Genomic DNA, 25,232 nt, shown 5'->3' on the forward strand with positions numbered 1-25,232 from the left:
GAGGGGAGGAGTAAAGAGGTGGTCAGAGAGGAAGAGGAGAGAGGGGAGGAGTAAAGAGGTGGTCAGAGAGGAAGAGGAGAGAGGGGAGGAGTAAAGAGGTGGTCAGAGAAGGAGAGGAGAGAGGGGAGGAGTAAGGTGGACAAGAAGACAGGGGAGGAGTAAAGTGGTGTTGGAAGATGGGAGAAGAGTGAGTCAGAAGAGAGGAGAAATGTGGAGGTGCCAAAAAGAGGGGAGGAGTAAGTGGAGGAAGAGAGGTGAGGAGTAAGTGTAGCACGAGTCGATTGATGATTTGGGTAACTGTCTCTCTCCGTCACAGTGAGGATGAGTCACTCTCTATGCGCATAACTGCACCAGCATGCATGTGTGTGATCTGTGAGTTCTGTGTGTGGGTGTGTGTGATCTGTGAGTTCTGTGTGTGGGTGTGTGTGATCTGTGAGTTCTGTGTGTGGGTGTGTGTGATCTGTGAGGTGTGTGGGTGTGTGTGATCTGTGAGTTCTGTGTGTGTGTGGGTGTGTGTGATCTGTGAGTTCTGTGTGTGTGTGTGTGGGTGTGTTTGATCTGTGAGTTCTGTGTGTGGGTGTGTTTGATCTGTGAGTTCTGTGTGTGGGTGTGTGTGATCTGTGAGGTGTGTGGGTGTGTGTGATCTGTGAGTTCTGTGTGTGGGTGTGTTTGATCTGTGAGTTCTGTGTGTGGGTGTGTGTGATCCAGGTCTATGTATGCAAAATGTTAAGGTTAGCTTAAGGTAAGGGTTATGATTAGACTTAGGGGATTTAGATTTACAATCGGTTGTCTGGTCCTTACAAGGGGACAGAACCCTTGTGTGTTTAGGGGTGTGAGTGCAGACTAAATGTTAAAGGACACTATTGATTAACTGTTTTCAATTTAATGACCACGTATAGAAGAACCAATTACAGATCAATAAGTTATTGATAGATCATTTATAGATCTACGCTTAGCCTAATCAATGTGTATATGATATCATCTGTACCAACCTCTGGACATTACAATTATGTCCATGTTTACTCATGTTTCCTAACACGTCACGTGTTTATATGCTCTCCTGCAACTGGTCTAAACGCGTTCGTTCTATTCTGTGCTACGGTGAGAATCTGTTTACCGCACAGACTCATTCAGCTGCACGCGCACGGTGCACGCTGCACGCACATCATCCCTGACACTTGTTATAGCGCACGCTGCCTGCCCCCGCGATGTTGCTGTGGTGGTGTTGGAGGCTGGACCATCGGTAAAACGTGATGACGACAGGTTGCCATGGATATTGCCTTACGCTGCTCGGTTCATTACCGGCTCCCTGGTCGAGAAAACAGGACAGAAAATAGTTTTCTTTGAGTACCGAGCGCCAAAGAGACAGCTCACATACCCACGCGCACCCTTGACCAACGCACTTTCGGAACCGACCGGCCAAGACAAACAAACGGACCGGACTTTATCAATCAAATTGAGTAAATTAGTTGAGAAGCAAGATACACTTTATTAATTAACGAAGACATCTAGAGACACTTCAAAATAGACATGAAATACTTTCTGTATTGAACCGAGTGGACAGACGGACTGAAGCAGAGGCTGACGTAGACGTAACCTTAACCCCAGACAGGGTAAAGAATAAAGCAAGACAGTCTCCTATCTTCTAGTACCAGATCCAGGTGAGTTTTCGTCGTCATCATAATAATCATAATTTGGAGAGGAGAGTAAGTCTGTAGATCTAGTCACAGCAGGTTCATGATATTAAACGGGACTTCAAAATTCAACAATATGAGTGTCTCCTTAAAAAGCAACTTTTTCATGAATTCAGAGAGATTTAAGGTATGCAGAGTTTCGCAGAACTAGATATCTCACTGGCTTATACCCTTGTTACCCTGACCTCTGACCCTGGCCAAGATAATCATCCAACACTATGTATATCTCAGTGAGATAGTAACCTGGAGGTGTTTGTTAAACCTGTTAGTTGCTGAATTGTGTCCTTTCAGTTGGCTGAAGAGAGGGGTTCTGCGCACGGCTGGGGATGAGTCACACTGGGCTGTTTGAATGGGAGGGGGGCAAAACCCTGCAACCTCTCCTCTGCTCTTCTACTCTCTTCCTTTTTTCAACCTCCTCTCTTATTCACGGCTCCTTCACTCCTCTCTCCCTCTTTTTACAACTGTTTCTTTAGAATGAGTTAAGAATCTTTCAGTTCAGTTAATTATTGTTTCTTAGTCATCTTAGTGTTTTGCAGGACAAAACATCATCATCAATATCCTGATGAATCACTTTAACCAATGTATGTGTGTGTGTGTGAGTGTGCATGTGTGTGTGTGCGTGGCATCTATGCACTTATAACTATGTTATATAACAGGCACATGCATGTTACAGTAGTTCGTTTTCTATAGTGTATATAATCTGTCTGTCCTGGTCTGTCCTGTCTGCCCCGGCCTGTCTGTCTCTCCTGGTCTGTCTTTCTGTCCTGACCTATCTGTCTGTCTGTCCTGGTCTATCGGTCTGTCCTGGTCTATCTCTCTGTCCTGGTCTATCTGTCTGTCCTGGTCTGTCTGTCTGTCCTGATCTATCTGTCTGTCTGTCTGTCTGTCCTGGTCTATCGGTCTGTCTGTACTTGTCTATCGTTGGGTCCTGGTCGGTCTGTCTGTCCTGGTCTATCTGTCTTTCCTGGTCAGTCTGTCTATCCTGGTCTATCTGTCTGTTCTGGTCAGTCTGTCTGTCCTGGTCTATCTGTCTGTCCTGGTCTATCCTGGTCTATCTGTCTGTTCTGGTCAGTCTGTCTGTCCTGGTCTATCTGTCTGTCCTGGTCTATCCTGGTCTATCTGTCTGTCCTGGTCAGTCTGTCTGTCCTGGTCTATCTGTCTGTCCTGGTCAGTCTGTCTGTCCTGGTCTATCTGTCTGTCCTGGTCAGTCTGTCTATCCTGGCTCTATCTGTCTGTCCTGGTCTATTGGTCTGTCCTTGTCTATCTGTCTTTCCTGATCGGTCTGTCCTGGTCTGTCTGTCCTGGTCTATTGGTCTGTCCTGGTCTATTGGTCTGTCCTGGTCAATTTGTCTGTCCTGGTCTATCTGGCTGTCCTGGTCTATCCAGGTCTATCCTGGTATATCCTTATCTTTGCCGATCTGTTGCCACACAGCCAGAATTCAAACCTTGACATTCTATGAACATTAAAACAGCAATACAGACTTTAACTGATATGTAGTGATGATGACTCATGTTTAACCCTTTCTCACACACACTACACACACACAGACACACACACACACTCACACACACATTCAATGATTTATTCATCATGATGTAAACACCGATCAGCCATAACATTATTACCACTGACAGGTAAAGTGAATAACACTGATAATCTCGTAATCATGGCACCTGGGTGGAATATATTAGGCAGCAAGTTAAGATTCTGTCTTCAAAGTTGATGTGTTAGAAGTAGGAAGAATGGGTGATTGTGAGGGCAAAATTGTGATGCAGTGGTCAGTACCTATCAAAAGTGGTCCAAGGAAGGAAAAACTGTGAATCGGTGACAGGGTCATGGGCGGCCAAGGCTCATTGATGCACGTGGGGAGCGAAGGCTGGTCCGTGTGGTCCGATCCAACAGACGAGTTACTGTAGCTCAAATTGCTGAAAAAGTTAATGCTGGTACTGATAGAAAGGTGTCAGAACACACAATGCATCGCAGTTTGTTGTGTATGGGGCTGTGTAGCTGCAGACCAGTCAGGGAGCCCATGCTGACACCTGTCCACTGCTGAAAGTGCCTACAATACAATGCGTACGTGAGCATCAGAACTGGACCACAGAGCAATGGAAGAAGGTGGCCTGGTTTGATGAATCAGATCTCCTTTTACATCACGTGGATGGCCGGGTGCGTGTGCGTCACTTACCTGGAGAACACATGGCACCAGGATGCACTATGGGAAGGAGGCAAGTCGGCGGAGGCAGTGTGATGCTTTGGGCAATGTTCAGCTGGGAAACTTTGGGTCCTGCCATTCATGTGGATGTTACTTTGACACGTACCACCCACCTAAGCATTGTTGCAGACCATGTGCACCCTTTCATGGCAACGGTATTCCCTGATGGCATTGGCCTCTTTCAGTAGAATAATGTGCCCTGCCACAAAACAAAAATGGTTCAGGAATGGTTTGAGGAACACAACAACGAGTTCAAGGTGTTGACTTGGCCTCCAAGTTCAAGGTGTTGACTTGGCCTCCAAGTTCAAGGTGTTGACTTGACGTACACCTTATTAGGCAGGTAGTCATAATGTTATGGCTGATCTGTGTATAATGACATGTGAAAAACCTTCAGACCTTTATTATTTATAATTATAAAAAACTCTCGTAGTTCTCTCCTTACTTTCTTTTCTCCTCTCCTCTCTTCTAGGATTCTCTCTCTATTCTCTCCTCTTGTACTTTCCTCTCCTTACTCTTTTACACTGCTGTAATTTTCAGTCTGTTCATTCACAATATTTCTATGCAGTGAAACCAGCCAGCTATCAGATAACCCAGATACATCATGTGTCCATCTATATGTTCCAGAGACATCATGTGTCCATCTACATGTTCCAGAAACATCATATGTCATTAATATGTTCCAGAGACATCATGTGTCATTAATATGTTCCAGAGACGTCATGTGTCATGTATATATTCCAGATACATCATGTGTCATTAATATGTTCCAGAGACATCATGTGTCATTAATATGTTCCAGAGACATCATGTGTCATTTATATGTTCCAGAGACATCATGTGTCTTCTGTATGTTCCAGAGACATCATGTGTCATCAACATGTTCCAGAGACATAATGTGTCATTTATATGTTCCAGAGACATCATGTGTCATTAATATGTTCCAGAGACATCATGTGTCATTAATATGTTCCAGAGACATCATGTGTCATCAACATGTTCCAGAGACATCATGTGTCATCAACATGTTCCAGAGACATCATGTGTCATTTATATGTTCCAGAGACATCATGTGTCATCAATATGTTCCAGAGACATCATGTGTCTTCTGTATGTTCCAGAGACATCGTGTGTCATCAATATGTTCCAGAGACATCATGTGTCATTTATATGTTCCAGAGACATCATGTGTCATCAACATGTTCCAGAGACATCATGTGTCATCTGTATGTTCCAGAGACATCATGTGTCATTTATATGTTCCAGAGACATCATGTGTCATCAATATGTTCCAGAGACATCATGTCATCAATATGTTCCAGAGACATCATGTGTCATTTATATGTTCCAGAGACATCATGTGTCATCAATATGTTCTAGAGACATCATGTCATCAATATGCTCCTTTGTTTGTTTTCTACATTGACATTATTAACAATTATTTTCTCTGTCTCCTCCTCCCCTCTTCTCATACTTTGCCCCTCCTCTAATTGTTTGCCCCTCCTATAATGCTTTCCCCTCCTCCCTCCCTTTTTTGTCTCCATTCTTCTCTCCATCCCAATCTCTCACCCTTAAACCACCCTCCCCCCTTTTCTCACCCCGAACTGTCACCTGCGTCCCCTCCTTCCCTTCCTCTTATCCCACCCCACTTTTTCTACTCTCTCCCTCCAGGCCACCAGAATGTCTAAGTCAGGTGATGGTAACAGTAGTGGAGGTACCGGTTCTCTGCAACGGTTCCACAGCCTTTCTGCAGAACAAATTAAGGTTCTAGATCAGGTTCTGTCTGAGATCGTTCCGATCCACGGTCGCGGGAACTTCCCCACGCTGGAGCTACGTCCTCGCGACATCATAGCTGCTGTTCGATCACAGCTGCAGGCCCGAGGCATTGGGGTCCGTGACGTGCGTCTGAATGGGTCGACTGCAAGCCATGTTCTGATCCGAGACAGTGGAACGTGCTATAAAGACCTGGACATCATCTTTGGAGTCGACCTGCCCCGACACGAGGACTTCATGGTAGGGTTATGGCTTAGGGCTTATTGGTTAGGGGGTGAGGTTTCATTGTTTAGAGTGTATGGGTTAGCACTGATGGTCTGAGATTTAGGGTCTATGGTTTAGGGCTTAGGGGTGAATTGTTTATGGTTTGATATAAGGGTAATGGTCTGGTTTAGGGTTAGGATATATGGGTTAGGGTTTATGGTCTGTGTTGTATAGAGGCTTAGTTATTCTAATGCAGGCAATTGTAGGTAATAACAGAAGATATTTATGTTTGATTTCCTGCAGTTCAGATGGGATGTTGTGCTGTTGATTGGTTAAGATCTTTTGTCAGAACTGAATCCTGTTATTATTATTATTATTATTCCAACAGGGATTAAGGTGGTGTTGAGCTGTTGGTTGGTTAAGATCTATGGTCAGAACTGAATCCTGTTATTATTATTGTTATTATTCCAACAGGGATTAAGGTGGTGTTGAGCTGTTGGTTGGTTGAGATCTATGGTCAGAACCGAATCCTGTTATTATTATTGTTATTATTCCAACAGGGATTAAGGTGGTGTTGAGCTGTTGGTTGGTTAAGATCTATGGTCAGAACTGAATCCTGTTATTATTATTGTTATTATTCCAACAGGGATTAAGGTGGTGTTGAGCTGTTGGTTGGTTGAGATCTATGGTCAGAACCGAATCCTGTTATTATTATTGTTATTATTCCAACAGGGATTAAGGTGGTGTTGAGCTGTTGGTTGGTTGAGATCTATGGTCAGAACTGAATCCTGTTATTATTATTATTATTCCAACAGGGATTAAGGTGGTGTTGAGCTGTTGGTTGGACTTCCTGTCTTACGTTTAGGGGTTAGGACTAGTAACAGGGGTTAGTTAATAGCAGCGTTATGTTATTATCCCAACAGGGATCAAGGTGGGCTGTTTGTGATCAGCAATTGTATTGTTATTATATTGTTATTATTTCACTGGGTATTAAATCCATTTCAGCCCCCCTTTATTGTTTAGCTTCTATCTGATGCTTTCTGGGTAATGAAAGGAAGTGCTTGTTGTTAGTTTGGTGATTTGGCAATATCAATTATGTCCATTTAAGCTTGCTACTAAGGTGCTCTACTCTCACTGTTCTTTGAATAAATGTTTGCAGAACATTTTGTTTCACCATATACTATTCACGATAGACAAAGAAGTGGAAATGGAGTTTAGGGTCAGAGGTCAGAATTAATGTTGGACTTCCTACCTAAATGTTTAGGTTCAGGGGTTAGAATTAGGGGTCAGGGGTTAGATAGTTAATAACAGTTTATTGTTATTCCACCAGGTAATTAAGGAGGTGGTTTTGGGCTGTTTGTTGGACTTCCTGCCTCCAGGTGTGAACAGGGAGAAAATCAGCAGTGCCACTCTGAAGGAGGCATATGTCCAGAAGATGGTCAAGGTGTTTAGTGATCAGGATCGCTGGTCTCTAATCTCCCTTAGCAACAACAGTGGGAAAAACCTGGAGCTGAAGTTTGTGTCTGTGCTGCGCCGGCAATTTGAGTTCAGTGTTGACTCCTTTCAGATTATTCTGGACAGCATGCTTGATGCATACCTCCGAGAGGAGGTGCGAACACCCACAGGAAATGACAAGGCTGAGAACATAGCTAGACCCAATCATAATACAGAGTGTCTGCCAAGGCCTGCCTCGGCCGAGGCACCAGTCTATTCAATGGCAGACACAGAGAGGGTGAAGTCCCAGGATGACCACTTGACAGACAAGACAGAGCACTTGGACCAGACAGAACACTCAAACAAGACAGAACATTCTGACCAGATGAGAAACTTGGACCAAATGGAAAACTCTGACCAGACAGAATCACAGACAGGAATGTCAATGGGTGAGAATCAGAGCAAAATATCTGAGCTACAGTTCCCCCTCCCACCAGCAGAGTCCATTGATACAAAGATACACATGGAGATGGTGAAGATGTGTGGGATATTAACGGTGATATCATCACCCGAACAGACAATGTCCAATCAGACACGTAACTCGTCTAAAGCAGACACATCTTCAGAAACAAAACAAATCACAGAAATAGTAGCTGAAACTAAACAAATCATTGGGATAGAAGTAGATACTCAACCAATTAAAGAGAACGATGCAGAAACATATCCAATCACAATGTTAGAAGCAAGAACACAACCAATAAGAACACAGACAGACCCAATCAACCTCAAGGACCCAGTCCATCCCAAAGACCCTGTCAACCTCAAGGACCCAGTCCATTCCAAAGACCCTGTCCAGCTCAAGGACCTAGTCTGTTGCAACGACTGTGTCCACCTCAAGGATCTAGTCCATTCCAAAGACCCTGTCCACCTCAAAGACCCAGTCCATTCCAAAGAACCTGTCCACCTCAAGGAGTCATTCCCTTCCAAAGAATCAGTCCACCTCATAGACCCAGTCCACCTCAACAGTCCAGTTCATCTTGAAGACCCAGTCCAACCCAAAGACCCAGTCAAGAGGAGTATGGCTAGTGACTCCACCAGTAGACAGTCTGTAATGGTGGTCCTAAAACACTTATCTCCTAAAGTTCCCCGTAGGATGCGCCGGAAGGTCAGCCCTGCCCCTACCATGGCTCCTAAACCTACCACTTACCCCTCCTCTTCTCCTTTTGGTCCCCACCCATTCTCATCTGACTTGGACCTTATAAAATCTGCAACTGTTCTACCTCCTATCCAAACCCAGTCAGCAAATACCCAGGTAGAGCTGTTAAACCCTACCCCAACCCATTCAGCAGTTACCCAGGTAGAGCTGTTAAACACTACCCTAACCCATTCAGCAGTTACCCAGGTAGAGCTGTTAAACCCTACCCCAATCCAGTCAGCAGTTACCCTGGTAGAGCTGTTAAACACTACCCTAAACCATTCAGCAGGTACACAAGTAGAGCTGTTAAACCCTACCCCAACCCAGTCAGCAGTTACCCAGGTAGAGCTGTTAAAACCTACTCCAACCCAGTCAGCAATAACACAAGTTGAGCTGTTAAACCCTACCCTAACCCAGTCAGCAGTTACCCAGCTAGAGTTGATAGACACTACCCTAAACCATTCAGCAGGTACACAAGTAGAGCTGTTAAACCCTACCCCAACCCAGTCAGCAGTTACCCAGGTAGAGCTGTTAAATCCTACCCCAACCCATTCAGCAGTTACCCAGGTAGAGCTAAACACTACCCTAACCCATACAGCAGTTACCCAGGTAGAGGTGTTAAACCCTACTCCAACCCAGTCAGCAATAACACAAGTTGAGCTGTTAAACCCTACCCTAACCCAGTCAGCAATTACCCAGGTAGAGCTGTTAAACCCTACCCCAACCCAGTCAGCAATTACCCAGGTAGAGCTGTTAAACCCTACCCCAACCCAGTCAGCAATAACACAAGTTGAGCTGTTAAACCCTACCCCAACCCAGTCAGCAATTACCCAGGTAGAGCTGTTAAACCCTACCCCAACCCAGTCAGCAATTACCCAGGTAGAGCTGTTAAACCCTACCCCAACCCAGTCAGCAGATACCCAGGTAGAGCTGTTAAAACCTACTCCAACCCAGTCAGCAATAACACAAGTTGAGCTGTTAAACCCTACCCCAACCCAGTCAGCAGTTACCCAGGTAGAGCTGTTAAACCCTACCCCAACCCAGTCAGCAGTTACCCAGGTAGAGCTGTTAAACCCTACCCCAACCCAGTCAGCAGTTACCCAGGTAGAGCTGTTAGACCCTACCCAAACCCAGTCAGCAGTTACCCAGGTAGAGCTGTTAGACCCTACCCAAACCCAGTCAGCAGTTACCCAGGTAGAGCTGTTAGACCCTACCCAAACCCAGTCAGCAGTTACCCAGGTAGAGCTGTTAGACCCTACCCCAACCCAGTCAGCAGTTACCCAGGTAGAGCTGTTAGACCCTACCCAAACCCAGTCAGCAGTTAGGCAGCCTTTAAAAACTGTCCCCCAGTCAGAAGCATGTTCTCCTTCTGTACTCTCAGAACCTCCTGATTCACTGCACACATCCCACACCCATTCTCCCACTCTCTGTCTCTCCATCTCTTCTCCTTCTAACTCCATTTCTCCTTTGACCTATGACCTCTCTCCTTCATCCGACCATTCCCCTCTAAACCACCTATGTTTCACAACTCCTAGCTCTCTCTCCCCTCCTCCCAACTCTCTCTCCCCTCCGTACTACCTATGTCTCACCCCTCCTCCAAACTCTCTCAGTCCTCCTCCCAACTCCCCTCCCCCCTCTCCCATTTCTCTCTCCCCTCCTCCCATTTCTCAGTCCTCTCTTCCCATTTCTCTCTCCCCTCCTCCCATTTCTCCCTCCCCTCCTCCCATTTCTCTGACCCCTCCTCCCATTTCTCTGACCCCTCCTCCCATTTCTCCCTCCTCTCCCAACTCTCTCTCCCCTCCATCCATTTCTCTCTCCCCTCCTCCAAACTCTCCCTCCTCTCCTCCCTCAAACCTCACTCTTCAGTCTCTCTGTCTCACTCTCCCTCCTCCTCTCACCCTGTCCCCTCCTTCCCTCCTCTCTCCACCTCCATTTCTCATAACCATACCTATCCAAGATCGTCCCTCTGAGTCTCGGGGACAGTCTGAGAGAGAGATAGCAGAACAGATATCTCTCTGGCCATTTAAGTACACTGAGAAAGAGCAGTTCAGACACTCAAAGATGATGCACCCAGTCCCACAGATAGCCATTTACCCTCTGCAGGAGCAAGATAGGCAACCAGAACCTCTACAGGAGCCAGACAGTCAATCAGAACCTCTACAGGAGCCAGACAGTCAATCGGAACCTCTACAGGAGCCAGACAGTCAATCGGAACCTCTACAGGAGCCAGACAGTCAATCGGAACCTCTACAGGTGCCAGACAGTCAATCGGAACATCTACAGGTGCCAGACAGTCAATCGGAACATCTACAGGTGCCAGACAGTCAATCGGAACCTCTGCAGGAGCCAGACATTCTATCAGAACCTCTACCTAAGCCAGACACTCAATCAGAACCTCTACCAGACCCAGATAGCCTATCAGAATCAGACATGACTACCAGCACCCAGCTCGCTGAGCCTCTTATTCTCAAATACTCAATTCAGAGACCGTCTTTAGACTCTGTTTCTCTCCCCCAGTTCCTCCCCATCTTAGAGAGCTCAAATAACTTACCTGGGGCTCTCCCAGAACTGCCCTGTTCCTTGCCTGAGGAGATTGCTAAGGATCTTTCTGAGCACTGTGAGGACTTTAAAGTGTGCACTCTGGTGCTTGAGGCGAAAGAAACCACTGAATTGATGCATACAGAGGTCCTACATGAGAGTATGTACAGGGACGTTGAGGCATCTAGATCAGTGCCAAAAGCAAATAAAACGACTGAGGCGTTTAGCGATCTACCTGCAAAGAAAAAGATTTGTAGGTGGTTGTCTGGAGAGGTCCTAATGGAGAGCATGATGCCTGTTGGAGTAGACTCTAAGGTGCCCGAGAATCGGCCTATACCTGGGGACCCCAAGGTGCCTGCTAAAGAGGTGTCCAAACAAATACCTGGGGACCCCAAGGTGCCTGCTAAAGAGGTGTCCAAACAAATACCTGGGGACCCCAAGGTGCCTGCTAAAGAGGTGTCCAAACAAATACCTGGGGACCCCAAGGTGCCTGCTAAAGAGGTGTCCAAACAAATACCTGGGGACCCCAAGGTGCCTGCTAAAGAGGTGTCCAAACAAATACCTGGGGACCCCAAGGTGCCTGCTAAAGAGGTGTCCAAACAAATACCTGGGGACCCCAAGGTGCCTGCTAAAGAGGTGTCCAAACAAATACCTGGGGACCCCAAGGTGCCTGCTAAAGAGGTGTCCAAACAAATACCTGGGGATCCCAAAGTGCCTGCAATACAGGTGTCCAGCCAAATACCCGGGGACCCCAAGGTGCCTTCTATAGAGGTGTCCAGCCAAATACCTGGGGACCCCAAGGTGCCTTCTATAGAGGTGTCCAGCCAAATACCTGGGGACCCCGAAGTGCCTGCTATGGAGGGTTCCAACAAGCTGTCAGAGGACCCTGCTGAAGAGACCTTTGTAAAGAGCCGTTTGCTGGAAGTAGATATGTCAAGCCAGGCACCAACTCCTGCTATCGAGGTCCTGGCAGAGAGTATGTACGGGGACTTTCAGGCAGCAATGGAGCACCTGCGTTACCGTCTCATTGCCACCAGGAACCCAGAGGAGATCCGAGGAGGAGGACTGCTGAAGTACAGCAACCTGTTGGTCCGGGAGTACCAGCCAGCCAGCCACACTGAGATAAAGACCCTCGAGAGGTATTATCATCATTATTATTCAGGTTTCAGGTTTATTTGTCAAAGGCACCGAACAACACGGCGTCATCCTACACAATGAAATGATTGTGACATGGCACCCAATATCTACGTAGTAAGAATTAAGAAATATATATAAAGCAAATATATAGCAAGAAAACATAAAGTGATAATATACATTGTTAACACCAAAACTAGCAGCGATTTAAAAAGTGTACCGTAAACTAGCGGCAAATGGCTAGTAGTATTGAATATTATAGATATAACAAGTAGGACAGTAATATACTGTACATTAAGTAAACTAGCACCAATTTAGAAGGAGTAGGATGGGGAAATGCACAATATGGGTATAAGTATTGATTATTGTAGATATACATTATATATACATATATAGGGCCTCAATGGTGCACCTGTAGAAGTGGGTGAGAGTTTTTATAGACATGCCACACATCTTGAGTCTCCTCAGGAAGTAAATACTTTTTTGGGCAGTTTTCACTGCCGAGTTTGCTTGCCTGGACCAAATGAGGTTATCTTTGATGAGCACATTGAGGACCTTAAATTCTGAGACTTTCCACTTCAGCTCCATTGATGTGTATGGGGGCATGACCCCCCCCCCCCCCCGCCACTTCCTGAAGTCCACAATCATCTCCTTAGTCTTGCAGATGTTGAGAGAGAGGTTGTACATGAGGGGACTGAGTATGCAGCCCTGGGGGGCTCCAGTGCTCAGGGTCAGTGCAGAGGAGGTGATGTTGCCCATTCTCATCATCTGGGGTCTGCCAGTCAGGAAGTCCAGGATCCAAGTGAAAAGGGAGGTGTTAAATCCCAGGGTCCTTGGGAACAAGCTTGAGGAGTACAATAGTGTTGAATGCTGAGCTGTAGTCCACAAACAGCATCCTCACGTATGTGTTGCCTTTTTCCAGGTAGGAGCGGGCGGTGTTGGTCGTCAGGGCGATGGCATCCTCAGTAGATCTGTTGGGGGGGTATGCAAATTGAAAGGGGTCCAAGGTGTCAGGAAGGGTGGAGCAGATGTGAGTTCTGACCAGCTACTCGAAGCACTTCATGATGGTGGAGGTCAGTATTACAGGGCGGTAGTCATTCAGGCAGGTGATGGAAGGTTTCTTCGGTACAAGGACAATGGTGGTCTATTTGAAGCAGGAGGGGACTACAGACAGAGACAGGGAGAGGTTGAATATGGAGGTGAACACCTTCGCTAGCTGGTCGGCACACCCCCTGAGGACACGGCCTGGAATGCCACCTGGCCCTGGTGACTTCTGTGGGTTCACTTTTTTAAGAGCTCTCCTCGTATCAGCCGTGGTTAGAGACAGAGTGTAGTCATCTTGGTCCTCAGCAAGCCTCACTGAAGGAATTGTTTTGGTCTTCTCAAACCGTGCATAGAAGGTGTTGAGCTGGTCAAGGAGTGAGGCGGCAGGTGGAGCATCACTGCTATTACTCCCTTTGTATTCTGTGATGTGATGCAGTCCTCCCCACATGCGTCTGGGGTCAGAGCTGTGGTAGTTAGACTCCATCTTATCCCTGTAGTCTCTTTTTCTCTGATCTCAGATAGCCTTCCGTAGGTCATATCTGGATCTCCTCAAAGCCTCCAGGTCCCCAGAGCTATAAGCGGAGGAGCTTAGCATGGACATTACCATTATCCCAGGGTTTTTGGTTAGGGAAAGTCTGAACATTTACCCTCGGGACGACATCACCAATACATTTGGAGATATATGCTGAGACAGAGTCTGTGTATTCATCAATGTCCCCATCGGCTGCATCACAGAACATCTGCCAGTGTGTTGTTTCAAAGCAGTCAGGGATCCCTCATTCCAGCTTTGGACTGTCTGAAAAAACATTTTATCCTGTTTTAGGTGTTGTCTATAAGATGGGAGGAGCAAAATCCATGTGTGGTCAGCCTTACCAAGAGCCGGGGGGGAGGGGTTTGTAGCCATTTCATATTTGTGAATAACAATGGTCAAGAGTCTGATCACTACAGGTAGGGAAGTAATGCCGCTTTTCCACTGGTGCTTTACTCTGGTACCAGGGCTACAGCGGTTATTTATGTTGGCTCAAAAAAAAATTCAACTGTACATTTGGTACTAGTGGAGGGGCTCCGGTGGGGAGGGAGGGGTTAACTATCAATGCAATTGGGTTTTCTTGTTTCTAGTAGTAAAATAAAATAAGCAATAATGCCTTGCTCAGTTTGTTTATAATACAGCGTTTGAACTTATGATAAAAATACATTTGTTAAAACTAATTTCTTCCTCAAACTCCTGCGACCGGCTCCTTGTCCACCTACACTCGTGACACTGCAACTTTAAGCCAGTGTATTCATTATTTACTTCATTAAGTATTTTGTCAAAACTATCTACTGTCTGTCTTCGGTTGTTTGTTCATGGGTCTTTCTGCCTTAAGTTGTGTTGTCTGCAAATGAAATGCATGTTCAATTGGGTTTAGATCAGTTGATTGATTCGGCCATTGCAGAATATTTCACTTCTTTCCCTCATGTGTTGCTTTGGCAGTATGTTGTGGGTCATTGTCCATGCGTAAAGTGAAGTGCCGTACAATCAGCTTCTGTCTTCTGTCACATCATCAATAAACACTAGTGACCCAGTGCCATTGGAAGCCATGCATGCCCATGCCATCACACTGCCTCCACCGTGTTTTACAGATGATGTAGTATGCTTCGGATCATGAGCCATTCCAAGCCTTCTCCATACTTTTTTCTTCCCATCATTCTGGTTCAGGTGCCAGAAAGGCAAGTAGAATCCTCACATTAAAGCTGTGAGACTGCACTTTAAGCCCATATTCATTATTTTACTGTAACTTGAACATATTTGGGTAAACTGCCAAAATAACAAAACTTGTCAGGGTCCAAATATTTCTGGACCTAACTGTTCTTATTACTCCTGGAGAGAGCAACAGTCATCTAGTTATAAATAAAATAATTCATATTTTACTGTTCTATTCCAGGTACATGTGCTCACGATTCTTCATCGACTTCCCTGGCGTCATGGAGCAGCAGAGGAAGATCCAATCGTATCTGAGGAACCATTTCATTGGCGAGGAGAGGACCAAGTACCAGTACCTGATGACACTGCGCCGGGTGGTCAATGACTCTACAGTGTGCTTGATGGAACACGAGAGGCGCCAGACCCTCAACATGATCACAGTGCTGGCACTGAGGATTCTGGGTGAACAGAATGTGATTCCCAACACAGACCATGTGACATGCTTTTACCAGCCAGCCCCCTACTTGACTGATCACAGCGCCCCCTACATGGCTGAACACAGTTACTGCAGCTATTACCTTCCTCAGGGGAGCTCCACCCTGCTTTACCAGCCCTACCCACTACACACACAGACTGGGCTTGTCTGACACACACAACATGTTTCTAAGACTATTGATTAAAAATATTTAATAGAAAACCTCTAAAACCTCTAAATCTAACCCTAACACCAACCCTAACCCAAAACCATAAACATAACTCATAAGCCTAGTTAAAACATTTAGAAAACTCGGAACTTACAAATGTCTTTTATATTAACCATATTTAATGTTTTCATGTCCTTGGGTCGACAGGTAGCCTTGCTCTTGTCTGACCAGTAACCAGAAGGTTGCTGGATACAATCCAGAGCCAGTAAAGTGAAAAGTGTTTTATTGTGTCCTTGAGGAGTACGATAACCCTCATTGCTCTTGTCATTGTGTTTGATGAAAAGGTAAAATAACAAATCTAAATTAAATAATACATAAATATGGAACGAGATATGCGAGATGATATGCATGTTACAGCCTTTTATTGTGTAACATGTTACTACAAACAAGTTGTATTGTTGTTACAGCAAACGTCATGTTTTATTACAAACCTGTAACTGTAAACATAATGTTTGAATGTTACAGTAAACATATTTTAATGCTTTAATGTTATTGTAAACATAATGTTTTATGTTAACAGTACCAGGTAGTGTTGTAATGTACCAGACATACTCAGCTTTACCTTGTCCCCTGGTGGGGTACAGTTGTTCTAAGGTTAGGCTGAAGTTGCTTTTCTGTTATGTGGCTGTATTAATTTTATGCTGAGGTTGTTTTTAAGTCGTAGACTGGTCTTAGCTTATGGCAAAGTATAAAATACTGTATATACTGTAGTATATCCACTTTACATATATAGATACATTGACAGTATATTTCCTTACCAGTGAATGTTTGTCCGTCACCAAAGAAGATGTTCATAGGTGAATACTCAAGTGCCTTTGGACAAGACCCACAGATAGTTTGTTACTATACTATTGTGTTATCAAGGGGATAGTTTCTATGTTACAATGTCACCATACTATGTTACTATAGGATTGGCTATGTTAGTGTGTACTCTGTTACCACACAACTGGGGAGTCGGTGTTAAAGGTTGTTAAAAATGTGTCAATTCAGGTGAAATGTGTTTGGTCATTAAAATGTGTAGTTTACTTATTACCTGCTGTTGCTGCCCTAGTTTATGTACTGCCATTTATTTATGTCATTTTAAATTTATTAAAGAAACCCACAACCTCCAAGTGTGTCGTATTCCGTTTCAGTAGTTCTCAGACCTGTGATTCTAGTGGTGTTTCGTCAGACAATATGTGTTTTATTCTCCTTTTGTTTCTTTGTCTCCATCTTTTTATTGCTTCCAGCAACGGGTATGAAGAAACGTAAATGTATGTAAAGATAGCAAAGTCTTGATCTGTCCCTGCTCAGATAACATATCAACATTATTTTTGACATAATACAATATATGGAATTTCTCCGGGAAAAAATATATTATTTTTCAGCATTACCATGTAACTCAGAAAAATAATGGCCAGCCCTTTTATTAGGTTCTCCTGCCTAGTAACTCATATATAGTAAGTTCTGCCCAGTATTAAATATTAAATATTTTATTGGTGAATATGAACACATCCACAATTAGGGAATATGAACACATCTCCAATTAGAGAATTTTAACACAGCTTGAATTAGAGAATATGAACACATCTCCAACTGGGGAATTTAATCATAGTTTGAATTAGAGAATATGAACATATCACCAATTAGGAAATATTCTGAGTCAGAGCACTGTGGCATCTATTGTCAGGCTTTTTCGGAGTGAGAATAGGTAAGTCACAATGTTACTGTCTACCACAGTGTATTTCACTGTATTGGCCTGTTGGCAAAACAAACTGTCTGCAGTAATGTAGTTTCAATAATCCAATTTATGTGACATAATGTCCGTTTTGTCTTTACTTTCTAGAATCCTCAGACTACCACACACTGGTGGCAGAGGAAAGACCTTTAGTATTGAACACGAGGCTGCCATTGTAGATATGGTCATGGTAAACAATGTGATCAGACACCGTGATATCCAGGCAGCAGTAACTGCAGATCAGGGAGAATTTAGAAAAATCAACAGTCTTAGTTTGGCGACTATTGAGTCCTTCAATGAAACCATGTCAGAATGAAGCAGATGTACAAAGCTGGCTTCAACCTCTGTTTTCATTCAGTGCATCAATCTCCAATGATGTCCTTTGCCACATACCAACTATCGGCCCATACAATACAGAATGCCTCATCACATTTCTTGATGCACTGAATGAAAGACTGGGTTCACCCAAAGAGAGAGGGCTGTTGAGGCTTGGCATGACTCTGTATGTCATCATTTGGGACAATGTTGCCTTCCACCACTCTCACCTTGTGAATGAATGGTTTGCAGCACAGCCCCATATGATGACACAGTTCCTCCCTGTGTACTCTGCTTTACTGAATCCAACTGAGTAGTTGTTCTCTGCTTGGAGATGGAAGGTGTATGATCACATATGAGCAGATGACCCTCCTGGAGGCAATGAATGCTGGTTGCCTGGCAGTTGGTGCAGAGGACTGCCAGGGATGGATACACCATGCAAGGAGGTTTTTCCCTTGGTGCACTGCAAAGAAAAAATACAAAACAATGTTTTGAGAACCTTTGGCATAATCAGTAATACAATTCATGTGGTGATATGCTTGCTTGCCTTTTGGCACATACAAAAAGTGGCACCAGGCATATAGCACAAATTACTGTTAGGATGAACTGGTTCATATTGATAGCTGTATTTTGTATTTTATTGTCCATTTTGTAATGATTGATTGAAAGAATATATTAATTTGACCAAATGTTGTGGTGTTTGATGGAAATATATTCTTTTTTTGCATGTTTTTAATGTTTTGTGAGTGTTAGAACATTTTGCAAACAAAATGTGTTATTTTGATCCGTGAGCTTCAGTTTCAGCCTGTGTTAACTGTTTTGAATATTTGATGTGTTTGAGCATTCAAAACACAACAAAAATTCTGGAGTCATTCTTAAATATACATCTACGTTCTTTTATACCTGACATCTGCATTCAGGCTTCTGTAACCATAAGGGTCGTATCAACATTTGTAGATGTCCATAAAGGGGTTCCTCAGGGTAATATTTTGGGTCCTATAATGTTAACTCAGTATAGTAGTGGTATCTGGGATTCTGTGAGATGCTGCAATGTTCAGGCTAATGACACTCCCTCTCTGGCATAAGCACTTGCACACTTACAGTCTGATTTCAATATTCTACAAAATTCACTTTAAACAAAGTGTATGAAGTATATACATACACATACACTGTATGTATGTGTATTGTATATAAGGGTATATAAGGGTGGTTGACAAACAAGCCGGAAAAAACGTTTTTTCTTTACTTTAAATATTAGGCATGAATATTATTGAGTTGTGTTATACTGATTCTTAGATTTCCAAAAATATATGGGGTCTTTAAGATTTTGTACTGGAATCTGATTTCATTCACCAATTTGTTGTATTAGAGTCTAAAATTGTCCTATGGTGTGACATGAAGTTAATTGTATATAAAATGGAAATGGAATATACTCCTCTTAAGAAACTCATTTAATCATAATTCTTTATCATTACTATCTTCAGATCCAGTATTTCCTAGTGAAAATTCACGACATTTTGTTTTATTATTCTTAATCATTATGCAAAGTCCTGTTCTCAGTCTTGATCTTTGAGATTAGGGCCCTATACCGGATAAGCGGATGAAGATGAGATTAGGGCCCTATACCGGATAAGCGGATGAAGATGAGATTAGGGCCCTATACCGGATAAGCGGATGAAGATGAGATTAGGGCCCCATACCGGATAAGCGGATGAAGATGAGATTAGGGCCCTATACCGGATAAGCGGATGAAGATGAGATTAGGGCCCTATACCGGATAAGCGGATGAAGATGAGATTAGGGCCCTATACCGGATAAGCGGATGAAGATGAGATTAGGGCCCCATACCGGATAAGCGGATGAAGATGAGATTAGGGCCCTATACCGGATAAGCGGATGAAGATGAGATTAGGGCCCTATACCGGATAAGCGGATGAAGATGAGATTAGGGCCCTATACCGGATAAGCGGATGAAGATGAGATTAGGGCCCTATACCGGATAAGCGGATGAAGATGAGATTAGGGCCCTATACCGGATAAGCGGATGAAGATGAGATTAGGGCCCTATACCGGATAAGCGGATGAAGATGAGATTAGGGCCCTATACCGGATAAGCGGATGAAGATGAGATTAGGGCCCTATACCGGATAAGCGGATGAAGATGAGATTAGGGCCCTATACCGGATAAGCGGATGAAGATGAGATTAGGGCCCTATACCGGATAAGCGGATGAAGATGAGATTAGGGCCCTATACCGGATAAGCGGATGAAGATGAGATTAGGGCCCTATACCGGATAAGCGGATGAAGATGAGAGATGAGATTAGAGATGAGGGAAAAACATACATTAAAAAAAGCTATTAGCTATAAAATACAATTAAAAAACCGTTGCTTAAATTAATAATTACTCTGTGTGTAGGAAAATACAGTTCATATCATATGGTGTGACAAATGGATTATAGGAAGTGACAAGCAAAACCAATTGCACAATATGATTTGGTGTCACACCATGAGGTTTCATGCACTTAGCACAAGATTGAGCCTTGTGGTTATACGCTAACATCCTAGCAGCACGCCCAGTGCAACATGGTAACAGATTTAAAAGTAATAAGGACATAAAATGTCATTTATATTTAGCATTTCTCTGTAGAAAGCGTCACACTAAAAGACAATGGGAAAGGGTACTGAAGTGGGAGTGCCAAAAATGTGATTTACTGAACAAATTACAAGAGCCAACTCACATCAATGTCCAAACCACTGGCAACAAAAATGAGTACACCTCTAAGTGAAAATGTCCATATATTTATAGACTTTCATTTAAGATCCACAAGTGAATTTTATATATAACGTAATACAGGGCTCAACTATAGAGAAGACCTATGTCTCAGCTTGATTACCATTCATACATAAAGGGACAAATTTAAAGGAATAAAAAAACAAGCCTTCAAGCATTCCAGTTTTTTTTGCTTCAAGCCCAAACCATAACCCTCATTTCTAACATTGGCCCTAACTTCAAGCCACAAGTACAAATCTGGTCATGCCTCGTTGGACATTGGTAACCTTTTGTATTTCATAAACAATTTGAATTGAACAATGCCTTCTACTGGATGTTACATTTACACAGAAGTTAAGTTTTAATTTTACAACCAAGTTAGAATTGTGTAAACTTAACCATGTTGCTTATACACTTTCATCTCTCAGGTATCCCCACCACATGTTCTCTGATGGACCAAATGGATCCCTCCCACCAGCACATCCCCACACTGTTCTCTGATGGACCAAATGGATCCCTCCCACCACCACATCCACCACATGTTCTCTGATGGAGCAAATGGATCCCTCCCACCAACACATCCCCCACACTGTTCTCTGATGGACCAAATGGATCCCTCCCACCACCACATAGGTAACAGGGAATCAGGGTTCGATTCCAGAGAGGGAGCCTGAGAAATGGCCACCACATCCAAGGAAGACAGCAGGGACGCAAATTACCCACTCCCGACTCGGTGAGGTAGTGACGAAAAATAACAATACAGGACTCTTTCGAGGCCCTGTAATTGGAATGAGTACACTTTAAATCCTTTAACGAGGATCCATTGGAGGGCAAGTCTGGTGCCAGCAACCGCGGTAATTCCAGCTCCAATAGCGTATCTTAAAGTTGCTGCAGTTAAAAAGCTCGTAGTTGGATCTCCGGATCAAGAAGGAAAAAATAACATCACTAATTAGGTCAGTTGGCAACAGGTCAGTAACATGATTGGGTATTAAAAGATCATTCCAGAGAGGATGGAGAGGGGTTCACCACTCTGTGAAAGACTGCGTGGGCAAATAGTGCAACAATTTGAGAATAAAGGTTCTCAGTGTAAAATTGTAAAGAGTTTGTGGATCTCATAAAATTATTATAAGTATAAGAGAATTTGGAGAAAGCTCTGTATGCAAAAGACAATGCCTGAAAAACAATATTGGAAGGCCGTGATCTTCAGGCCCTCAGGCCGCACTGCATTAAAAACAGACACGATTCAGTAGTGGGCATCACTGAATGGGCTCAGGATCACTTCTGAAAACCACTGTCTGTGAACAAAGTATGTTGCTGCCTCCACAAATCTCTACCATTCAAACTATATATAAATAAGATCCAGAAACTATGCCACCTTCTCTGGGCCCAAGTATAATTTAAGACGGACTGAAGTGAAGTGGCAAACTGTCCTCTGGTCTGGTGAAATTATTTTTGGGAATCATGGATGCTGTGTTATCAGCGCATAGTTCAAAAGCCAGAATCCGTGATGGGATGGGGGTGCATTAGTGCACATGGCATGGTTGACTTACACATCTGTGAAGGCTCCATTAATGCTGAACAATATAGGTTTTGGAACAACATATGCTGCCATCCAGACAACATATTTTTCAGGGAAGGCATTGATTATTTAAGAAAATGCCAAACCACATTCTGCGCGTATTACAACAGAATGGCGCCATTGTGATGGCTCCATAGTGATCCTGGTGCCATCAGAGGAATAACCTCTGTGTAAATGTAACAATTTGCTGATGACGGATAATGCATGTTCTTGTGCTGCTGTTTAGACATCGATGTAGGGTATTATCTCACAAAAGGACTGATGAGTTTATCCAAGTGCTGGAGTGCGAGGATTGAGGTACCGGGGTGGTTCAGTAAACAGTTATGGGAATTGTAATTAATTGAGGATGAATATAAAATGCATGTACAGACATGGCTTAAATGTCCCCCTGGAGACAGCCGAGTAAGACATTGATGCAGAGATTATCTCACAAAGAGCATTGAGATACCGGGGTGGAGAGTCCCCCTTGAGGGTGGTTAGAGAATTGTTACAATCTGACTGTTTTATTCTATTGCATTTTTATATCTTACTTTTCATTGTAAAGCACATTGAATCGCTTCTGTGTATGAATTGTGCTATATAAATAAACTTGCTCGCTTGCCTGCAGTCCAGACCTGTCACTCATTGAAAACATTTGGCGCATTATGAAACGAGAAAAACGACAAAGGAGACCCTGAACTGTTGAGCAGCTGAAATCCTATATCAAGCAAGAATGGGAACACATGTCACTTTCAAAACTACAGTCTCCTAAGTTCCCAAACACTTACAGAGAATTTTTTCTGAAACATGTTGCTGGCATCAAATTCAAAATGGCATGCATTTTGTATTTTTCCAGAAACGTTTCTATTTCTCAGTATCAACATTTTTTATGTTGTCTTTGTACTATTTTATATTAAATATTGGGTTTAAATGATTTGCACATCATTGCATGTTGTTTTTATTTGCATTTTAAGCTGCATCCCAATGTTTTTGGAAACGGGGATATACTATACTACATTCTATATATATATATATATATATATATATATATAATCCCATTAATCTACATACAATTCTCCATAACGAGAAAGCAAAATGAAAAATTACACTAAATTGAGCACAGATGCATCCGGTGTCTGTTGACCATCCTGTAGATGTCTGTAGATGTCTTTAGAACTTGATTGAAGTCCACCTTCAATTAAACTGATTACATCATTTAGAAAGACATACAAGTGTCAATATAAAGCCCCAAACTTCTCAGAGCAAAAACCAAGCTATTCACAGTAGACCTCACAGATTGTTGTCAAATTGCATTGCAAATTCCCAGGAGAACAGTGGGCTTCCTCATTGTGAAATGGAAGTTTGGAACCATCAAGACTCATCAGTCAAACAGACAACAGAATCTGATCACAATCTCCTGTAACAGAGAGCACTCTCATGACGTTCTCCGGAAACAGTAAACACTGATGACGTTCTCCTGAAACAGATAACACTCTGATGACGTTCTCCTGAAACAGACAACACTCTGATGACGTTCTCCTGAAACAGACAACAGTCTGATGACGTTCTCCTGAAACAGACAACAGTCTGTTGACCTTCTCCTGAAACAGACAACAGTCTGTTGACATTCTCCTGAAAGAGAGAACACTCTGTTGACATTCTCCTGAAAGAGAGAACACTCTGTTGACATTCTCCTGAAAGAGAGAACACTCTGTTGACATTCTCCTGAAAGAGAGAACACTCTGTTGACATTCTCCTGAAAGAGAGAACACTCTGTTGACATTCTCCTGAAAGAGAGAACACTCTGTTGACATTCTCCTGAAAGAGAGAACACTCTGTTGACATTCTCCTGAAAGAGAGAACACTCTGTTGACATTCTCCTGAAAGAGAGAACACTCTGTTGACATTCTCCTGAAAGAGAGAACACTCTGTTGACATTCTCCTGAAAGAGAGAACACTCTGTTGACATTCTCCTGAAAGAGAGAACACTCTGTTGACATTCTCCTGAAAGAGAGAACACTCTGTTGACATTCTCCTGAAAGAGAGAACACTCTGTTGACATTCTCCTGAAAGAGAGAACACTCTGTTGACATTCTCCTGAAAGAGAGAACACTCTGTTGACATTCTCCTGAAAGAGAGAACACTCTGTTGACATTCTCCTGAAAGAGAGAACACTCTGTTGACATTCTCCTGAAAGAGAGAACACTCTGTTGACATTCTCCTGAAAGAGAGAGCACTCTGTTGACATTCTCCTGAAAGAGAGAGCACTCTGTTGACATTCTCCTGAAAGAGAGAGCACTCTGTTGACATTCTCCTGAAAGAGAGAGCACTCTGTTGACATTCTCCTGAAAGAGAGAGCACTCTGTTGACATTCTCCTGAAAGAGAGAGCACTCTGTTGACATTCTCCTGAAAGAGAGAGCACTCTGTTGACATTCTCCTGAAAGAGAGAGCACTCTGTTGACATTCTCCTGAAAGAGAGAGCACTCTGTTGACATTCTCCTGAAAGAGAGAGCACTCTGTTGACATTCTCCTGAAAGAGAGAGCACTCTGTTGACATTCTCCTGAAAGAGAGAACACTCTGTTGACATTCTCCTGAAAGAGAGAACACTCTGTTGACATTCTCCTGAAACAGACAACACTCTGATGACGTTCTCCTAAAACAGTCAACACTGATGACTTTCTCCTAAAACAGACAACAGAATCTGATCACGATCTCTTGAAACAGGCAACATAATCTGATTACGATCTCTTGAAACAGACAACAGAATCTGATCATGTTCTCCTGGAACTGACAACAGACTCTGGCCACGTTCTCCTAGAACAGACAACAGACTCCGGCCACGTACTCCTGAAACCGACAACACTCTGATCACTTTCTCCTAAAACCGACAACACTCTGATCAGGTTCTCCTGAAACCAACAACACTCTGATCAGGTTCTCCTGAAACCAACAACACTCTGATCACATTCTCCTGCTCAGACATTGTATCAACCTGGTTGCAACTGGGTCATCTGTCTCATTACCTGTATATAATCCTGTCTAGCTGTCTGATGTGGTGTAGTCCTGTCTGTCAGTCTGATGTGGTGTAGTCCTGTCTGTCAGTCTGATGTGGTGTAGTCCTGTTTGTCAGTCAGTCTGATGTGGTGTAGTCCTGTTTGTCAGTCAGTCTGATTTGGTGTAGTCCTGTTTGTCAGTCTGTCAGAGGTGGTATAGTCCTGTCTGTCAGTCTGTCTGATGTGGTGTAGTCCTGTCTG

The 25,232-nt window shown here is 43.6% G+C and overlaps 2 protein-coding genes across 3 annotated transcripts; one reads left to right on the forward strand and one right to left on the reverse strand.

The window, feature by feature from the left end:
• The first annotated feature begins 646 nt into the window (after positions 1–646).
• On the forward strand, positions 647–16,027 carry tent5d (terminal nucleotidyltransferase 5D). 2 transcript variants are annotated; one of them, XM_020046092.3, is made up of 6 exons: positions 647–1,661; positions 5,576–5,917; positions 7,212–7,490; positions 11,931–11,951; positions 11,991–12,187; positions 15,152–16,027. In XM_020046092.3, exons 2-6 carry the CDS (start codon positions 5,585–5,587, stop codon positions 15,555–15,557), a joined length of 1,236 nt encoding a protein of 411 aa, XP_019901651.2. In that variant the 5' UTR covers positions 647–1,661; positions 5,576–5,584; the 3' UTR covers positions 15,558–16,027. The 2 variants fall into 2 exon arrangements, with proteins under 2 accessions (XP_019901651.2, XP_028975206.2); XM_029119373.2 differs by lacking the exons at positions 647–1,661; positions 5,576–5,917; positions 7,212–7,490; positions 15,152–16,027 and adding an exon at positions 13,105–13,165 and having other exon boundaries at positions 10,371–12,187.
• Positions 15,960–25,232, reverse strand: LOC114839105. Its single transcript, XM_029119374.2, has 2 exons — positions 23,084–25,232; positions 15,960–18,109 (listed from the first exon to the last, which is right to left on the reverse strand). The coding sequence occupies exon 1, from the start codon at positions 24,594–24,596 to the stop codon at positions 23,412–23,414; it is 1,185 nt and encodes a 394-aa protein (XP_028975207.2). The 5' UTR covers positions 24,597–25,232; the 3' UTR covers positions 15,960–18,109; positions 23,084–23,411.

Source organism: Esox lucius, chromosome 4 (genome assembly GCF_011004845.1).
Source record: "Esox lucius isolate fEsoLuc1 chromosome 4, fEsoLuc1.pri, whole genome shotgun sequence".
Lineage (NCBI taxonomy): Eukaryota > Metazoa > Chordata > Actinopteri > Esociformes > Esocidae > Esox > Esox lucius.

Coding starts and splice junctions, on each gene's coding strand:
- tent5d (XM_029119373.2), top strand. CDS start 10,572: ATGATGCACCCAGTCCCACAGATAGCCATTTACCCTCTGCAGGAGCAA.
- LOC114839105 (XM_029119374.2), bottom strand. CDS start 24,596: ATGTCAACAGAGTGTTCTCTCTTTCAGGAGAATGTCAACAGAGTGTTC.